General features: G+C 33.1%; 1 protein-coding gene across 1 annotated transcript; it reads right to left on the bottom strand.

Moving 5' to 3' along the window:
* Window positions 1-3,566: 3,566 nt before the first annotated feature.
* LOC129224699 (muscle-specific protein 20-like) lies at window positions 3,567-17,101 on the bottom strand. Its single transcript, XM_054859246.1, has 4 exons — window positions 16,947-17,101; window positions 8,424-8,533; window positions 6,532-6,739; window positions 3,567-4,093 (listed from the first exon to the last, which is right to left on the bottom strand). Exons 1-4 carry the CDS (start codon window positions 16,989-16,991, stop codon window positions 3,893-3,895), a joined length of 564 nt encoding a protein of 187 aa, XP_054715221.1. The 5' UTR covers window positions 16,992-17,101; the 3' UTR covers window positions 3,567-3,892.
* Window positions 17,102-20,908: the final 3,807 nt, after the last annotated feature.

Raw genomic sequence — 20,908 nt, 5'->3', positions numbered from 1 at the left:
CTACTAAAAAATGAAAAGAAAATTTTGCGGTAGAAGAAAAAACTTTCTGCGGTAGACAAAAGGTGGCAGCACATGTTATCTTTCTCTTCCTTTTTTTCCAAAAGGGGAAAAACAAATTTGCTTTTTAAACAAAAACTAAAAACTCGTTCCGTGAAAATAAGATGTTGAAGACATAAGTTTTTTTTAAATAATGGGGGGAGGAGGGGGGACGAATTGCTTATTTACCTCACCTGACCGTTTTGATGTTTCGGTGATTTTTTATTTTACGACGAGAACAAGTCTAGCTCGTTGTTTTTAATATTTATTTAGACAGATTAATTTTCGTCGTTTTTGTTACAAATCGTCTGTGTTCATTCAAGCCTTAGTTGAAGCAGAATTTAAATTAAAAATCATTTTTGCTTGGGTGGGTGGATGTGTGCGTACAAATTTACGTTTTTTCAGGAAAAAAATTATTTTCCCTCCTTTTATGAACATTGCTTTCCGCCCACCCATTTCACGGAAAACATTAATGTTGTCCCGTACGTGATGATTCATACATTTCATTAAAAATAATAATTTAAAACGACAATGAACAAAATTTTGTTGCATAAGAAATTACTTACAAAAGTATGTGATGAGACTCCTCAAGCAAAACATTTTGTCATTATACTTTTTTAAATTATTCCTTTTTTTTTAAATTAAATATAGGAAACATCACGTGCGGAACAAAATCGTTTTCATTGGAATGGCAAATTTACAAATTTTTTTCGACGAATTAAATCATTACTTCTCAAAAACATGAGATATGTTTAATTTTCGTTGGAACTTTAGCTTTCAAAAACTACAATTCGTTTTCTGATTGCTATATTAATGGACCAAAAATATTAAATAATGCATATAGCAAACTACAAGGCTTTGGATAGCCCACACGTGACGCATGCAAATAATCTAAATTTTAAGTAACAAAGTTAATTAATAAAAATAATACTGTGTCAGGAATATCTTTGTCCCAAATGTAAAGATAAAAAAAAAAATGTGCATACTCCAGTTTAACTAAAATATTAAGATCTATAACAACATGTTGGTGAAATTACAGAGTCGAATCGTCCCGCAAGTGGCGGTGGAATGCTCATATATGTATGTATACATTGTGCCTGCTGCCTATGTGTAAGCTATTATGTGAAATATACCTAATGATACGCTTCTTATTTTTACACATGTATACGTATTATTATTTTTAAAAAATGAATTCCTAATGTATATTTAACTTGAGTCTTGCATTTTAATGCAATGTTGCAAACATTTTCCACATCAGAGGTACAACAGGATAGAGCTAATTTTAAATCCCCTCTTAATAACATCCAAACCGTTTCGCTCTCTTTTTTTTTCACTTAAGGAAAAGTAAAAACCAATTCGATGAGGTATGAAGTGGTAAAATATGTATAATTCAGCTTTTTTTTTTTTTCAATACTGAACATTTCTTAACTTCAGTACTTAAATAAAACATAACAAGATAGCTTTTAAACATTGTATTTGTTTCATTTTATAAAAGTAATCAATTTGATCCATATGTGCTTGAAGTTTATTGACTTCTCTTACTTGGATATATAGTTAACTAGCAGTATCCGCACGGCTTTGCTCGTAGTAGAAAATTAAAAGAACTTTTGGTTCGTCTGTATAATTACAAAAAATGTATGGTGAATTTCTCTCCAATTGGTTTGCCTATGTTACGATTCCACGTTATGATAACTTGGTAATTTACTCGTCCATCTTATAATAATTTTGCTCGGGAAAATGTTCTTAAAATTGGAATATAAAAAGAACAAAATCGAATTTTCGAAAAATCCCTTAGAGGTGCACACCTTCATGCTATAAACTAACTTTATGCCAAATTTCGTGAAAATCGGCCGAACAGTCTAGGCGCTATGCGCGTCACAGAGATCCTGACAAACAGAGATCCGGACAGATATTCAGACAGAGAGACTTTCAGCTTTATTATTAGTAACTATTGGTACCCGCACGGCTTTGCCCGTAGTAGAAAATTAAAAGGTAATTTGGTTCGCCTGTATATTTACAAATAATGGATGATTAATTTCTCGCCAATTGGCTACGTTCATTCGCTCTCCCACTCCACGTCATGATAATTTCGTAATTTACTCGTCCATGTTATGATAATTTTGCTCGGTAAAATGTTCTTAAAATTGGAATAGAAAAAGAACAAAATCGAATTTTCGAAAAATCGCTGCGAGGTGCACACACTCATGCTACAAACTAACTTTGTGCCAAATTTCATGAAAATCGGCTAAACGGTCTAGGCGCTATGTGCGTCACAGAGATCCAGATATCCAGACAGAGAGACTTTCAGCTTTATTATTAGTAAAGATAAAGAAGATCAATTCGATCCCTATGAGCTTGAAGTTTATTGACTTCTCTTACTTGGATCTATAGTTAATATGTCAGTAAATCTGAAATATAAACCGTTATATTATTGTTTTCAGTCTTCTGCTCATTAAAAAAAAAAAAAAAATGCTACCGGTTGCGGTTGCGCAGATAGATAGAAACTTCAAGAATAGAAAATAATCATGAGTGCAGAGAGCTATCATTTTTAAGAAATTCTAATTCTTTAGAGAAAAGTGCTTATCCCTTGTTTGGAGTGAATGTGATTGCAAGCATGCCCTAGATATTTCTGATTTAAAGAATCATTTTTCAACGATATCTGTCAAGTGAAGTTGGGGAGTGTGGGGCAAAGTGAAATGTCTAAGATGACTCGGTTTTTTCCAAATGAACAAATCAGAAGTTTGTTTTGAAAATTACAGTACATAAAGGAAGAACATTGTATTTTACAGCAAAACTTGCATTTGAAACATTATTTTTTATTTTTGACAGTGAATTTGAGTCTTCAAAAAAAAAGTGGAAATTTTTCACTTTTTTTTTTCATGGGGCAAAGTGAGAAAAATAAAATATTTCTCTCATGAACTATTTTTCATTCGATTATAAAATATATTTTTTATTAAAAGAATCAGTAAATAAAAGATTTTCCACGTTCTACGCAATTTGTTTCAATGCTCTAACTTAATTACGGCGGGAGTTATTTGCGTTTTTAGCTCGAATTTTTTTAGGCATTACTTTCTTCATTAAATGTATGAATAAAAAGTAAAGAAATTGTTCCAGTTTTCTTTTTGACATCATTGGAAAAAGCGATATTTTTACTCCAGATCCAACTCGAACTGTGGTCGAAAAACTAAGCTTCTATCTCTAAAGGGAAAAAGTTACAAGCATTTTGAAATCAAGTTCAAAAAATCTCATTTCCATTCAAATTGTTAACCATTTTTGTTCGCATTTTAATTCCTTAAACTTATTTTATTTTGTGTTTCCATGGTTACGTTCTTTAAATTCTTCTTTCTCGATTTAATTTCTTAAAAGTATTTTAATATCTGTCTTCATTGTTTGGGAGGGAAATTTTGCATGATGTTCTCTTTATTTGTTTATTTAAGTCTGATTGTTGAATATACGTCACTCGACATTTTTTTTTATTTTTACAAGGTGGACCGGGCAAAGCCGGGCACTAGTCAATACATAAACGCAACTCTTCGAATATTGTTTATTTCCAGAACAGGCGTACATGCGTCAATTTAAAAATACGAAAAAATAAAGTTGAATAAATGCCTTTGTGCTTGAAAATCAAAGTAAGAAATAATGACGTTTAATTTCACATAATTGCAGATTACTCCAAATTCAATTTTGTGCAATTAAACGCTATTATTTTTTATTTCACTACGAAAAAAAAGGTTTAACTTTTTCTTTTCAATGTGAAAAGCACATAAAGCCTGCAGTGAGTAATATTTTAGCTAAGATTTTTTAAAAGTGTCGTCTGTTTTATCGCGAGTACAGTAGTTTCGTTTTACAGGCTCTTCTAGAAAATCAGCGGCCTGTAAAAATCAATGATCTTCTTGGGGGGAGTGTGGAGCTGCTTGATAACGTTCTCGAGTTTCACGTGCGCAATGTAGATGTCATCTCCAACAGGTAGACCTCCTCGTCGCCTTCCAGATTTGTTTGCCGCCTCGTATGGTTCGTCCCCTAGGTAGGGGCCCTTGAAAGATGAGTCTGCTTCAGCCTAGAAGAAGTAATCGAACATGAAAGACAAATGAGGAATTAAAAAAGAAAAAAAGCTTGAGATGACGATAATACACGGTAACACAGGGCAACAGTGATTTTGGTGCTGGGATTTCTGGAACTCATTTTGTATGAATTTGGTACCCTGAGTTCAAATATGACATCAGTTTTTGCCTAGAAGCTCAAATTTCTGAGATATTATAACATTTAAATATACATAAAACAGGTTGAAATTACATCTGTAGATCAAATAAAACACAAAACAGGGATTTTTTTTATTCCTATTATATTGTACAAATAATAAGATATTGATTACCCAACAGTCCAATTAGGCTCTTGGACATGGGTTCCTAATTTTTAAGAGCCTCAAAATTACTAAAATTGCAGTAGTCTTACTTAAGAAAACTTTACCTTAATTTTCTTTCATTTTCTTAAGTTTTCTCCTTTATTTATTTACCTTTTTTACGTGTACTTAAGAATGGGATACTCTGCCTTCCAACAAATATTTTGAACGAATGGTAAAATACCTCAACACCCCTGAAATGGTGGTTCCCCATTAATGTTTATGTCTATAAGGTTTGACTTCAGAGAACCCCACAAAAAATGTTTATTTCGGGTCACCCGCTATATTAATCAGGCCCTAAAATATACTGTATACAAAGATCCAGCTCATCACACATCGCAAGAAGCGAATATATGCAAGCCAAGAACTAACACATTGACCTTAACTTATTGAAGCGTTATTACTAAACTTGTCAAATTTGTACTGCATCTGGTGAATTTTCCTTTAAGTTACTAGACTGCAGGCTGACGCTAGGGTAAATATGCCAGAAGCTATCCTTGTTTAAGAAGCCTACACTTGCTTTAGAAGTGGGCAAAATAGAGCTAAAACTGCACATTTTGGGTAAAACAGCAGCATTTATTTAAAAAAGTAGCGCTGCTAGAGAAAAGCTAATTTCATATTTCGATTCAGAGCCCCGAGCATATCTAAAATCAGTTCTCAAACTCTGGGCACCAAAGAAAAAAAAAATTGTTGGCCTGTGAATAAACGCTAGACACTCGTAATATTCAATATTACTAGGAGTCTATCGCCTCCTGTTCGCTATCGCTCACCAATCTTCGGGAACTGAACTGCTAACAGTTCGATTCGCATAGCTTCTCTATCCGAACTCGCCGTTCTCATTTATTACATTACCTTTGCACCAGCTTCTTTGCAGGCATTGAAAATTATTTCATGCTTGGCTTCAATGCCGTACAATTTGCGCAGTAGCCAAGAATATGTGAATCAGAATGTTTTATTTTTTGTTTCACGAAATGTTCAACTCTCGAAATCACAGATATCTTCATTTTCGAGAAAATTACGCACGTCTTAAGTAACAAGAATAACCTGTATAAAGTATAGCAGCAAGAAGTTGTAAGCGGCAAAAATTTGCATTTAAAAAAATTTATAACCTTTTTTCTCTCTCTACAACTGAACTAACAAACATGGTTTCTGCATGCTGAGGGATGCAATGCAGCAGAAATTCATCGACAAATATGCGTCGGAAAACTTTCATGAGAAACAGCAACTTGAAGAAATGGCATTGAAGCTTTGAAGAAGGACATACAGACATTCATGAATCCTAAATATCTGTATGAGAGAGCCTTCCAACCATCACAATCCGGACTTGACTCTTTTCGATTTCCATCTTTTCGCTAACAGGAAAACTCTAGCTCGGAGGACAAAAATTTGGCTCAGCTTATTTTCTTATGACAAGGTTGCGAAAGTTGTTGCCACTCTACAAGAGATGTCTTAACTGGAACGGTGACTATTTAAAAAAAAAAAAACGATTGGATGGTGCACGTAAATTCTACAAATAAAACAGTTTTGTTTTTACCATGTTTTTCATTTTGACTGATCGGACTTTGAAAAAATAAATATACCCAAACCTGTTTTTATGCGATCTTTTTTTATGCGATTTTTTTTTTTTTTTTTTTTTTTTTTTTTTTGTGCGGTATAGTAAAATTTCAATCAGATTGGAATTCAATTGACAAAATTATTTTTAAAACGAGTGCGAGGTAATAACTTCAAGTGACGACATAGGCACCCCAATGGGAAGTCACAGTGACCTCCAAAAAATTTCCTTATTCGGGAAATTTTGTCCGACTACTCGGCAAAAATTATACTCACGGTTTATTTTGATTTCTTTAAATATTACAGTTTTGTCAATTTTTGGGTTATTACTTTTTTTATGTTTTTCCTATCCACAGCATAAAAAAAAATATTTTTAACCTCTGTTGCGAAAACAACTTTTTAAAGTTACTCGTGAAACTTCGAACAATTTTTTATGCGGTCACTATCCACAGCATAAAAACTGGTTTGGGTGTAAATAAAATAAAAATAGTTAATAATAAGTGTAGTATCTCTCTCACAAGCTGCATATCTTTTAATTCACTCACTTTTTTACCGAGTGCGAACATACAGCGGGTTACTTTGGGTAAGTTCCGAAGCAACAACAGGTCGTCGGGTTCGAACAGAAGTTCTTTTGACACTCCATAGGCTTGAACGGCTTTTAGGAACTTGTTAATATTGTCACGCTTCTGGCGCAGATTACCGCCACTTACAATCTGGCCCGGAACTGAATTGGGCTTGATGTAGTTCATAAGTCTAGAATTAGAATTAAAAAAAATAAAATAAAAAGAACAACTTGAATTCTTTTCTGACAAAATAAAGTTTTCATATTCAAGAATTGCAACAAGGAGATATTACTGTAACGGCACCGGTAACAGACATGCTTGATACATCGCTCTCAGGTTAACTCAATTTTCTGAGCCTTTTAATGTACTTAGGCTTTTAAAACTAGTTTTCTCTCATGTAATTACATTTCATTTAACGTTTGGCTGCTTCAAAATCCTTTGAATTATTCAATTTTATTTTCGAAAAAAGGTCCAATCCCCAGTAACAGACACCAAAATTTCTGTTGAAACCCAGCAACAGATAGGATGAGGAAAGGATGAGTAATGGACAGAATTCCCATTTTCTCTTCAAAATGTGCAAAAGTTCTTTATTTTTCGATCTAAAACCATATTAAATGCAAATGAATATGAAACACCGGCAGACCTCGTGGTGGCTGTTTATATAACCGTCCACCACTGCCTTGTAAATATCAACTGGCTCATAAATTCACTCTGATAACACTAGATGGTTGCACCGTATTCACGGGACGCTGGAACATCAGTTTTACCCGCCTAAAATTCTTATTATTTAAATCCAAACTTACAACTGTATGTTACTGGTGCCGTTACTTTACTCCGTGTTTCTAAAAGTTTTGAATTTGCATTATTCTATCTTTAAGGTTTTTTTATTCGTTCTCAAAATCATACAAAAATAACCCTAATAAATCACTCTATTTTAAAAGTTATACCATAGTATAAAACATTCATTAAAAAAAAATGTGTGCAATTGTTATGCAGAATTACGATAACGTGGTCGTGGTGTGTTTATAAAAATCTTGGTGCCGCAGCAGTAAAAACCCACCAAAAGGAAAACTAGACCAAATTAATTTTTCGCCCCCACACACACACACACGAAAAAAAATAAATAAATAAAATAAAATTTTATATAGTCCCCGAAATAAATAAAAAATAACATTAAATTGCATTTAAAATTCCATTATACTGTAAAATAAATCCTCCAACTCTATTATTGATCGCCAGTCCCACCTAGTAGAAAGGCTATTGTACTCCAACCTCATCCATCCAATATCTATTCATCCATCTAGCATATCTAAACGCTCAAAGTAAAATATTAAAATATCGTACTTCTGAAAAATCTAAATCTTTTAAATACTTACAGATTAAATTGAGATATTTTCTTAAAACTTTGAAGTATTGATTGATAGAAACGTCGCAAATTTATTAAACTTTTTTATAATTTTAGATGGTTAAATTGTGCTAGTTTTCCAAAACCCTTGAAGTTTTTTACAAAATGTTGAATATTTTATGCCAAAAAAATATAGGACTGATTTTCCGATGAATTTCAACATATGTATCAAAGTTGTATGATTATTTTTAGAAGGTATTCAACGAAATGAAAGAAGATCACGGAACCTGTATCTATCAACCGCGATGACAGTAGTGTAAACGATTTTAACCGGGCAAATTAAGATCTATAAGCAATCGTGACTGGTAAAAAAAATAAAATAATAATAATAATTAAGAAGAAGAAGAAAGAAAAGAAGACGAGAGAGATAGAATAATCAGGAAAAACATTTTAAACTGCAATTGTTATTTTTTTGTAATGACAAAACAATTAGATTGCTGATAGTTCAGCAACCTGAAATTTGATTTACCTGCAAAACAAGACTCCGTCTCTGACATACTGATCAAAATCGAAGCAACTGTTTTCTCCCAAGCAGTTCCAAATCCAAAGCAAAATTTGACTCTCCTTTGTGTTGTCCCGCTGAAACGAAATATACATGTCAAACTATAAACCTCCAAATGTGATTCGTTAGTCAGAGAATCACAACAAGTAATGGTTTTTCAAGATGTTTACCATCTTTTAATGAAGTTTATTGAATACTTGTTATCTTCAATTTCAAATTTTAAAACGCCTTTTTTAAATATTTCTACAATATCTAAATCTAGCGACTTTTTATTAAAAGGTTAAACTTTAAAAAAATAAATTTGCCTATATTTGATTCCTTTCGGGTTCTTCACAGGCCCGTCATTTGGGCGATCGGAGGGAGGGGGATCAACTGACTCCCTTTGGATTTCAGGAACATGATGAAATTGCGCATTTTTGCACTTATTTTGATGCTTATTCCCTATAAAATGTATTGAACATAAACCCTTTACCTCCCTCCCGAGAAAATTTTGAAATGACGGACCTGGTTCTAAACATTTGTTTAGTACCATAAAGTTGAAGAAGTGTAACCTTTTTGTATTTCTTATTTACTGTTTCTCTTTCATAGTAGTTTCTCTTCTGAATTGGTTGCTGCTCGAAATGTTGACACCCTATTTCATGCTCAAATATTACACTTACAACAAGGTCAACTCATACTCTTTGTACCTAAAAGAGAACTACTATAGCTTTTAAAGGTATTTTATTCACAAAAGCTTTTTTTGACTTTTATAATAATATTGAGATTGGGTTTAAGGGGATTCCATAAATTGTCTTGCTCCCCCCCCCCTAGAAAATGCTGAGAACCGTCACTGGGTTCGCAACCTCATAGTAAAAATTCTCTTCCTCCGAAATAGTGATAATTCAGCAAAACTGAAATTCTTAGATATATTTAATGATGTAGTTCGTTGAACGATCCCAAAGTTTTTAAGAGTCATTCCCTAGTTCTGTCGTCAAACCACGTGATTTGTTCAAATCAACGCCATGTTTGTTTGGGTGTAGTTGCTATTTTCGTTGTTCTCTTCCTCCCTTGGCGTAGATCCAGAAGCAAAGCTGGTGTCGTAGCATAGTGGTTTTTAGTTGGTGCTTCATAGCGCGTGAAGAGTGAGTGTTTCAGAGTTGCTATTGCACTATCTCATAAGTAAACGAGTCCATCAAAATAAGTAATTCGGGAATGTAATATCGAATCTTTCGTTTAAATTTTCGGAGGGACTAAATCAGTAAGAAGATCAAATTCGATTCTAAGTTAAAGAGAAAAGGATGTTTTTACGAAATGTTTGTGTTTAAAAAACATTTTTTTTTTTTTTTGATGGAAAAAACTGAAAACTTAAAGGTAAATGTTTAAAACTGCTTTAAAAAATTGAGTGTTCATGCTAAATCGACGCTTGTTGAAGAATTGGGGGGGAAAACAGTCGGAAAATTATTTTAACAACTGTGAGCTACAGCTATTTTCTCAAAAGTATCCAAACGCTTCAAAAAAAATTTACATTTTTTAAATATTTTTCGAGACATACCAGGCCAGCTGCTTTGGAAATTTTATCACTACTTCAGCTGACACTTTTCATTAAAAGTTAAACCACGCATGCATTTACGGGACCAACAACAAATTAAAAGAACAAAAATAGTTTGTTAAGCATAGGAATAAGCTGAAATTTTCAAATTACTTTACTTGCTATCAACAATAACTCTGTCATTCTGCGGATCTTGTTTAATGTAACTTTTCTATTCAAAAATACCAACATAATTTGAAAGTTTTTGACTCAAAACAGGCATAATTTTGCAACCAACTGTACTAATTTTTCAGGAAATTCGTCAGCATGGCTAGAGTATCACTATACCTAAATTTGAAATCAAACTATTGAAAATTTAATAAAATATGAATATATTAAGTAGTTAAGTTTTTATTGCGTTTGCGCGAAAAACAGCAATTTGTAACTTTAATAATTTCATAGCCATGTTTAGGTAAGTGGCAACTTATAGAAAAAAATGCCAGTTGAATATCATAAAAATTGAAAAAGATATCGGCTAAATCGGACTAATGCATATTTAATATAACTATTAGGGCGTTCAAGAATTCGCCGTATTCAGTTTGAAATCATTGCATTGAGTAAACACTTAACCAAAACTTGATAGCAAAAGTTGAAATTTAAGAATATTTTGTATGCCCAGAAATATTTTCTTAGGGTGTTTGAGCACACCGTGCACTTCCCACAAGTCAAAATTAGACGTATGTTTTTCTATGATCTTACTTTTTACACTCTTATATTCGAATTCGCTACGATTTTAGTTGTGAAAATGATGCTGAAAATCTTTTTGAAAGGAAAAAATATTGTTCAATTAAGGGGTCACAGTACCTTTAGAACATTCTTTTTAAATTTATGAGTATTGTGTTTTTCTTTGAAACCATAACATACACACTCATTTTGCAACCAATAATTCATTTTCAAAATCTTAAAATATTGCCCACATTTTTTAAAAATTCAAAAAATTTAGGGAAATTTCAATTTTTAAAAATTTTTAAGGCTTTTTTGTTTTTGCACTTATTTAAAAAAAAAAAGATTTTTGTTAAGCAATCACAATATTCATATCTAAAAATCTGTGCAATCATTTGTTTATATATGTATTGGAACATTTTCTGTCATTAATTATGTAAAAAATCGTATTTTTTTTTTAAATTTGTTTTTAGAGGTATAACATGCTCTAAACATTTGAGTAATTTATAAAATGCTTATCCAATGCACAGTTTTGTTAAATATATTATCCTGACTGCAAAAAGTATTACTTTAAAGCTGTATCTTTAATAGAAAAAAATCCTTAAGGTTTCTAATGACATGAAAACACAAAAAAAAAAAAAACCCGATCACCGAGAAAAAGCAATTTAAAATTTTTCTTTTGCATAAGAACACAAAGCGAGCATGCTTAAACCTACTAATAACTTTTAAAATATTTGAACTAAAGCGATGAAACTTTTTCCCTGTGTTTGGAATAATTTATAATTTTGAAATAAGTAATAAAATATTTTTTGATAGTTTGATAATTTTTGAGGTACTGTGACCTCTTACAAATGACGAACAGTAAAAAGAACTAAAAAATCTACTTTTAGCAACTGTTTCAGTTCAGAGTTTTTTTAAAGGTTTTTTTTTTTTTTTTTTGCATTGTGGCTGAGTGTAAATTCCGCGAATGTGAAACGTAGGGTAGGGCGAACCACGCCTCCACGTCCCCACATCTATAGGTCGAACCTGATTAAGGAATGATCAGGTGTGCCCACAGGGGGGGGGGGGGGGGTATTATGGCGCACGTTGCGCCATCAAAATTTTTGTGGGGATTTTTCGAATGTTTTTCTTTTTTACTTTATTTATTTAAATTTATTTATTGATTTATTTTTAGCGAAAATTATTTATTTTATTTTTTTCTGTTTATATTTTATTTCATTTATTTATTTAGTCTGTGTGTATGTCATTAGCGTAGCACAGAACTTTTCAAATAAAATAATAATAATAACTATAAATAAATAAATAAATATTTTTAAAAAATAATTAAATAAAAAATGTTAAAAAAATAAATTAGATAAAAATAATAAAAGAAATAAATAAAAAATATTTAAAAAAAAAATAAATGAAAAAAGAGATGTAAAACTAGAAAAGGGAAAGGTGCTTCAGAGAAATTGGCGGGGTGAGGGGCATTTGCGCCATTGAACTTGGGAGGAGGGGGACATGGTCATTTTTCATGCAGGTTCGCGAACCTAGGTACAATAATTTTAGGGGAACCGAAGTAGTGGAGCAAATCTGATTCTTTCTACCTTTTTTTCGAGAGAGAGTACTACTGAAAAATGTACGGTCTTTTCTTCTGAGAGGGGCACCAAGTTTTACCAGGGTCTGGGCATTATTTTGGCTTTATCGGGCTCTGGCATATAGGTTAGATCCAGTGTCGTTAATAGCACATCTGCAACCCCCGGCACAGAGGAAGAGATAGAGAAAGAAGAGGGGGGGGGGGGATCCAGAAAAAATATCACTATGTAAATGATGAACACAATGAAAAGATATTTTTAAAAGTTAAATATATATTTTTCCCTGAATCAATGTCACTCTTAGACTTTCGAAATGAAATCTCCAGTCATTTCTAACTTGCATCTTCTCCTGTGTGTCCCTAAGTATTTTTAGGAGAACGCAACGCCCTGCCTTGTTTTTCGCATCTCTCACTGCGTTAAATCTGAAACGCAAGCAAGTTTCCCCAATTTCGTATTAACTCGAACACCAGCATAGGCAGGGGGGTTGCATGTACATAAACTATCACACTAGGACAGGTAATAAGGCTTAAAAGCAAGGACTTTGGGAGTAGTGACCCCTAACACAGTGTGCCTGAACTCAAGGATTGTTACATTATTTTGTTTATACACAAGAAAAATCTGGGAAAATCTTTCGACTACACCAATTCGTTGAAAACTTCCGATGCAAACATTAGAGTTGTCACTTCTCATGACTTTTTGTACGGACAGTTATACCACACAGGTGACGCTTACTCTCCAGACTGTCCCCTCTGTGCTAGAGGGGCACTTAATGAACTTTAATAATCTTTTGGTGTGTCCTCGATTTCAGGACAAATACTTTTTGTTGCTCCTCGAACTAAAATTTTTCGAATGGCGGAAATTACTGTTTGCCGAATACAGCTTCAAATTGGTGGAATGATGATAACTTTGCTGAATTGAATTCCAAATTTTGCCTAATTGAACTCCAAATTTTGCCTAATTGAACTCCAAATTTTGCCGAATAATGACGATTTTGCTGAATAAGGTAATTTTTGAAAGGTCACACGGGACTTAAACATCATTTTTTTTTTTTTTTTGCTGAAAGCATAATGATGCTATATTGCATTACAGTCAACTCTCGATTAAATCCCAAAGGCCCGGCAAAACCATCGATGTATTAATAATGCCGTCATTTTTTTTTTTTTTTTTTTTGCATTTTTGTCATCTGTTGTACGTTAGCTTTATTGTACAAGCTTGCTTATTTGGTTTTTGCTAGAAAAATGGCGCGAAACAATCGTTTAATTTCATCATTTCCCTATTGTTAGTATTGAATCCACACACATTTCTTCAAAGTGGGTAAAAATTCCAGTAGTCGGCCATTTAAGAGATCGGTTGTTGATTTTTGTTACCTACAAATTTCAGCAATCAATACAACAATAAAAACATTGTAAGACAGACATACCTTTCTGATAATGATTCACGAACTTGTTTCTGGAATAAAAATATTTTTATTTTAAAAACCAAGCTATTACTTATACGAGAAAATGCTCCAGTGCTCGGACATGCATGGCCCACAGTAGTCGGCCGTTTCATTTTCATTACTCTTATGAGGTGTGAGTGAATAAATTTAAACAAAATTGAATGCGAAACTTACAGCACTGCAGTGTACTTACAAGACTAATCATTCCAATAATTATGAAAGAATTTTGTCCTCTTGATGTCTTCGTAACGTTTATCTTTTTATTATCTTCTAAACTGTAACCAATTTGAATATGCATCAAATGCAACATGCACTATTTCTTTTTTTATTATTTGCAGGTATTTTCTACATCAGCAGTTCTTAACCTAGGGGGGAGGCAGGGAGGGACCCTAGGGGGTTGCAGAAGAATATCAAAGTAGGCGTTAGGTTATATCAGATACCTAAAATTAAAATTTAAACAAAAAATGACATTTAATTTTATGGTCACATGGGAATATAAAGTAACAGTGTCAGCCCTCTCATTAATGTTGTGAAAGTGACTAATGTGCACGCCAACCTCACCTGGATCCTAACTTGCCTCGAAAAATTGTATTTAATCCTTTTCATCTTGTGTATCCCCCCTCCCCCCCCCCATGGCAAAAAAAGGTTTCTGTATTAACAGTTTATGTTAACATTAAGACTGAATAAAAGAGTTGATAGAATGGGGTGGTTTCCTTCAGTCAAAAGTATTGCTTTTAGTCATTGAAATGGATAGAATGAGCAGAAAGAATAACATGGACCCAGAAAATACTTTCATTTTCCCAACAGTTTTTTTTTTAATTAATTTTTTTAAATGTCCGATTTTTCAAACAAGGCGTGGTCTTTATGATGTCACAAATGATGCAATTTGGCCATCTTTGTACTACGTTTCCACGTTATGATAATCATGCAGCGAACTAAATATTGCGCTCTGCGCTTGCTATCAACCATATCGTTGCCAATACACGTGAGTAAACATGCGAATTATACATTTTGCACTGTGAATGGCAACACTGAATGGCATTTCTTCATTTGTGATGACATCGGCGGAAGCCGTAAACAATGAAAGCGCTCCGATTTAAGTTTTTTTTTTTTTTAAATATCAAACGTAAACAAATTTATCAAAATATGGTCAGATCATATGTTTTTAAGCATGCTCTTTCAGACAAAAATTCTTTTAAATTTTTGAAAACGACCCCCCATTCACGACCGATAAAGAGCAAGTTATTGACTGATATGATTGACACTTGACTAGTCCATGTTCGAACGAACCTTCAACTTACCGAACATAAAATTAAAATTGAAGTTTTTGAAATAATTTCACCTAAAACAATGCAAGTCCGTTTACGTAAAAGATTAGCAAAGTCACATCTAAAGCAAAATTTATCATAAAAAGTAATGGCACTTCTCTGTGAACGAACTGAAGTAAGATAAATTATATAGACTCGTCCGTATTTTCAAAGTTTTTTGGGGGAAGGAAGAGGGACAGAGGGTATGAATTCAATGTATTTTATAGGAAAAAAAGCAAAATGCATAATTGCATTATGTTTTGAAAATCCAAAGGGCTCAATTGTCTCCTCCCCCCTTGATTGCCCAAATGACGGGCTTGTATGTAAGTAAATTGAGAAAGGGGGGGGGGGGGAGGCAGTGTCATGCAGACAATCATACAGCTTTCAACAAGAATATTAGTAATCAATGAATAAACTAAAATGGAATTTGTATCTACATAATGCAATTTTGAAGCAAAGTCAGCATTATTTTGAACAATAAATAAATTTTGATTTCCTAGAGAAATAAAGCCCAAGGAATTTAACACTTGGTTATAGAAGCAGTAATAAAAAGTGGTACAAACATTTGAAATAATTAGCCTTAGTATAATCAAATCACCAGCGTTAGATGGTTTGATAAAAAAAATGATTCATCACCATTTGGTAATGACATGTTGAGTAATATAACTTTTATTCTAAACGCAACGATGGACTGAATTTACAAAACCTGTTTTTTTCGAAAATTCTAAATTAAAATCAATATTAGGAGCAATAAAATGACGAAATAGATCTTTTTGTCAAAAAAAGTTAAGGCGCAAAGTTTAAACATTTCTTTGAAGAAATAACGTTATAAAGGGAATTTTTACTCAAAACAGATGAATTGCCGCTGTGTCAACACTTTATTTTAATTATTATTTGATGAACATTAGAAAATGCATATTAAGTACGCAGTCGACTATTGTGTAAATCAATCAAACAGTATAGAACCTGTTGTCAATCTGCCATGGCCGACTACTAGAAATGCATACGAATTCAGTACCCAGTAGTTGGTCACTCTCCTAAAAATAATTGATTCTAAGGTGTAGTTTATTTTTTAATTGAAACGTTATGTTGTACAATCCATAAAAACATAAATAAAATCAAATTTACAGTAGAACGAAGAAAATAACGGTACTTAACATTTAAAGATGATGTGTCTTCCTAACAATAAAATAAGCAGACGCGTAAACTTGGATAATGGGCACACCATTTAAATAAAATGACTCGTTACTACTTAAAAAAAATTCCCACAACTTCACTGATGTTGGATGATAATTGGGAATAAGTGAAGGAATGGGGGAATGCATCATATCCGATTTTGAGTCATATACATTATATTTATAAGTAGTTTTATGTCCTTGGGTCCCACTACTGGAGACTGGCCGACTACTGAAGCACTTACCCTATCTCGAAAACTCATTTCTGCAGATACTGCCATTTACCTGCCCACGGCAGAATAGTTCGAGCTATGGGAAGTTCTCACAGCCTTCGCAAGAGTTTGCGCAATGAAAATTTCGAGATAAAAAAATATTTGAGTTGTAAGGCTTCGAGTTATCGAAAGTGGTCTGCGTTTAAAATAAATGAGGGATAACTCAGTACCTCCAGTGGCTCTGGCTTGGAGGGGCGCTCCTAAATAAATTTTAAGAAGGGAGGGAATTTTTAAATTTGCCGAATGAGACTCCGAATTTTGTCAAATGATATAATAAAAGCATAAAATCATTATTAATTTTTTTTAATTACCATTTTGCAATGCTCATTTGCTGAATTTTCAGACAAAATTTGCCGAATAAGTTTTTTTTTTTGGGTCACGGTGACCTCCAGTGACCTGCCATCGGGACGTCCCTGGCTCCGATGAATTTGGAAATGACTCCCATACGCCTTTCTCAGCTAATTTTCGCAGTATGACAAGAAATAAAAACTTACCTCATGGGGCAACAAATCGTGGACAACGGTGCTTTCTTCCGGCATCTTTCATTCAGATGCTCAAGCGTCTGAAAGGGATCTCAGTGCTCTCTATTTTGAAAGCGCTGACAGTTTACTCTCGCTCTATATCAGAAAGCGGAGAAGCACCAAGAGCTTGCAGAAAGTGTTGGCAGCATTTCCATGAAAGAAGGGGCTGTCTACAAATTGTATATGAAACTATTTCTGTTCAGAAGCGAGAGAAAAAAAAGTGGCTGTCTTTGATGATTATTTTTCCTTTTTCGTATTTATATGCTCAATCGTTGATTATTCTATCTTTCTATAAGTTGCACTTTTGCTTGTATTTTAGAAACTACAAAAAAAAAAAAAAAAAAAAAAGTTATACTATATTACGTAAAGGAATCATCAAAAAATAAATTCTCCAATGCAACGTACGCATTCGTAACAAAAAAATAGAACATTAAAAAATTAATAATCAAAAACATGTTTTTACATGCATATTTTAATTACATATTGTTATTCATTTTAATCAGACAAAATTAAAAAAAGAACAATTAATTAACTGTGGCGTAAAAAAAATCTCAAATTACATGTCATTGAAGTTACCGTAGCTAAATTTTTAAAGTTAAATAATATTCCAAAAATATATAGAATTAATAACAGTATTCTATCTATTTTATTATATGTAGAAGAGAACATCAAATAAGAAATTGTCAAAACAAATAGCAGAATGGTAACAAAAAAAAAAAAATGAAAATCATTTAGCGGTATCACCAGTGCATTCAAAATTTTACCCTAACGAGGAGGGTTTTGCTATTACGAATCAGAATTTCCTCCTGCGGATCGGGAAGGGGGGGAGGGGGGGGGAGAGATCCATACACATGTGCGTACACATTACTAGTTTAGTATTTGCAATGTGGTTTGAAATCAAGGGTAACGGAAGAGCATAGTCGGTTCGAACTGGGGGAGGGGATGCAACGAGGACGACTGCCCCCTCACTCCCAAAAGTTCAGGGACCTTGTCCTCTCACTTTTCAGAGTTAAAAATTGATAATCGATTGAAAAATGATTTTTATAGGGTGGATTGATTCATTTTACGAAAATAAAAACTAAAAATTCCTAATAAATGGACTTCAATCATCTTATTTCTTAAGAATGGAACTTTGAAATGGAAGGGGTAAGTCTACGGTGGTTGTCCGTCCCGATTTTCTATGCAATATTTCCTTCTTTTTTTTCATTTGCACTTCAGAACCGCTGCGGACTTCCGCCAGTTTCCTCTGGCCTCGTCTTGTCTAAGAAATTATTTCATCAGTAATATTAAAAGTCAGCAGTGAATAGCTCAATTTTACAAGAAAAAAACAGCTTCAGGGACCCACCCAGCTAGCACACGAACATTGGCCCAACGTTATCATATTACATTGGACCAACGTCGGCATCTTACGTCGGAACGTACCTTAAAACGGTACGTCGGAAAACGGTTATCCAACGGTTGGTTATTGGTTAGTTTCAAACGTTATTCTAATGTAAAATACAACTGTAAACAAACTATTTACAAACGTAATTTCGATGTAAAATACAACGTTCAACCAATGTTATTCCAATGTAAAATACAACAGTAAATTAACCATTTAAAAACGTAATTTCGATGTAAAAAGCAACGCTTAACCAACATTTCCTAATGTTGTTCCAATGTAAAACACAACAGTAAACTAACAATTTCCAAACGTAATTTCGATGTAAAAAAACAACGCTTAACCTATGTTTTCTAACGTTATTCTACAATGAATTTCAACGCGAAACCAACAATCTTCCAATGTTATCTACTTTAACTGTAGCATTTCATTAATAAAGTAAGTATTACGAGGTGCTCTTAGAAGAGCGAGTGTAAAGAATAATTTTTCAGTCATATTAATATAAAATGATAAAATGGCTGAATTTATATACAATTTATCATTTCTCAATCATTTACAAACGTTTCAATAAAATATGAACAAAAATTAAGATATTGATATTTCTTACCTTTTATTTTTCTGAATAATTACTCGAAAATTATCTTCATAAGCATACATTAGTTTCTTTTTTTCTTTTTCATGAAATATTAATTACCAGCAAGGTTATTCTTAAGACAGAATAAAATTTTTGACTTTAAAATTCTGCCATGAAAAATAACCTAGCTTGTTTGGAGGTTTAATTTTGCTTTAACCTGAAATAAGAATTTAAAAAAAAAAAAAAAAAAAACATACGCATACACATTCAGTTATTAAATCTTCATAACAATTAAAATGACGTGGGTTGAACTTGAATATCATGAAAAATACTTATTTTATTGTTTTGTCGAGCTATTATACTCTCCCATTTCATTCAAAAGTTCATGTTCATTGATTTTTTTTTTCATTTTATTATTAGGGAAGGAATTATAATGTATTTTATCCATCAAAGAGAAAAGTTCATTCAAAGACACAATTTTATTTCTATGGTAAATTGTATGTGTAATTAGTATGATTAGCAAACTATTTTTAAATATTGTGCGTTTAAAATTACCGAAGTTAAACAAAGGAACAACACGAAATTCTGAAACGAATTCAAAGCATACACAAAATTCTCTAGAAAACTAGTAAGTTAAAGCATGCATCAAAAAAAAAAAAAAAAAAAAAAAAAAATCAGCTCAAATGTGCAAAAATTTTAAGAATTTCGATTTATCGGAGACCTCCCCCCCCCAAACAAAAAGAGAAAATACCCCTAGAAGCAACCTCCCTCTAAAAGCCCCTGCCATAACGAATTTGTAGAAAAAATTCAAGCAGTTTAAAACGAAAAAAATCTGGGCCTGCACAGCCACAATGATTTGTCGTGCTTGGGAAAAAAATAAAAGTTGAGTGCATTTAATAAAACACACACACACACACACACACACACACACACGCACAAAAAAAAGCAATGTTTTATTTTAGTTTTAAATTTGAAAGAAAAATAATTGGAAAAATGAATTGGTTTACTTTGGAAGATTTGAGTACTTGCGAGGATTGAACACTCGTCGTGAGCAAGTACGACACGTGTGAATGTGTATGTGACTCTGGAATGAAAAAGAAAATGGCTATGCCCCCGGCGCACTCCTCCCTCACCCCTTTCAAGTCCTGGGTCTCAACAAGACTGCAGAGACGGGGGGGGGGGGCTTATGGGACGCATTACGCACGCTTCGCAGAACGCGCGAATCAGCAACGAGCTTGCAATAAATGGGCGTAAATGTGAAACAGGTTTGAAGGTTAGAAATAAGTTGGGAATGCGTTTAGTCGGATATAGGTTGGTTTTAAACCATCCACCGATGCTTCGAATGATAGGATGAGCGTATGAAAAAAAACCGTTATCTAACCAAAACATATTTCCAACCATTGCGATGCATTTTCAACCTTTTTCCAACGTAAATCCGATGGTTTGTGCTACCTGGGCAGCCTCCAAACCTCCACACTTATTTTGACACCCCCCTCCTTTTTTTTTTTTTTTTTTTTTTTTTTTTTTTTTTTGTTGCACCAGCCGCCTATGTGGAGGAGAGATTTTAACTCCATCTTGCCAGTCTCCTGAGTAGTACATATTAAGCGTAAACGTTTGCAAAAAAGAAATGTCAACTAATGAGTATGGATAATTAGAATCTAAGTGCAGAGCCTTAGATTTTGTGCTATAATAAGACGATTGCTACTCCAGTGCTAACTAAGAAGCTCCGAACAAGCTCGATCTTAGGCAGAAAACTCCGCTCTTTCAGCTTGGCCAATTGATTGAAAATTTTAATGTTAGCAATTTTCCTCACCAAATTCTTGAAAGTACGTTTATTGTCTTAATTAATATCGCTGCTAATTAAAGTCCAAGAAGGACGAGACCTAGTTAAATGGTTTCCTTTAAAAACTATAAATTTTTTGATACCTTTGTGTAGTCCTTAATCCCGGCCCTCGTGATGCATAGAAAATAATAAATATA

This window comes from Uloborus diversus, chromosome 6 (genome assembly GCF_026930045.1).
Source record: "Uloborus diversus isolate 005 chromosome 6, Udiv.v.3.1, whole genome shotgun sequence".
Lineage (NCBI taxonomy): Eukaryota > Metazoa > Arthropoda > Arachnida > Araneae > Uloboridae > Uloborus > Uloborus diversus.
This window is presented reverse-complemented; position numbering and strand designations above follow the sequence as displayed.

Coding starts and splice junctions, on each gene's coding strand:
- LOC129224699 (XM_054859246.1), bottom strand. CDS start 16,991: ATGCCGGAAGAAAGCACCGTTGTCCACGATTTGTTGCCCCATGAG. Junction 8,534..16,946: donor ACGATTTGTTGCCCCATGAG/GTAAGTTTTTAT, acceptor ATTTCGTTTCAG/CGGGACAACACAAAGGAGAG. Junction 4,094..6,531: donor TGTTCGCACTCGGTAAAAAA/GTGAGTGAATTA, acceptor TACTTCTTCTAG/GCTGAAGCAGACTCATCTTT.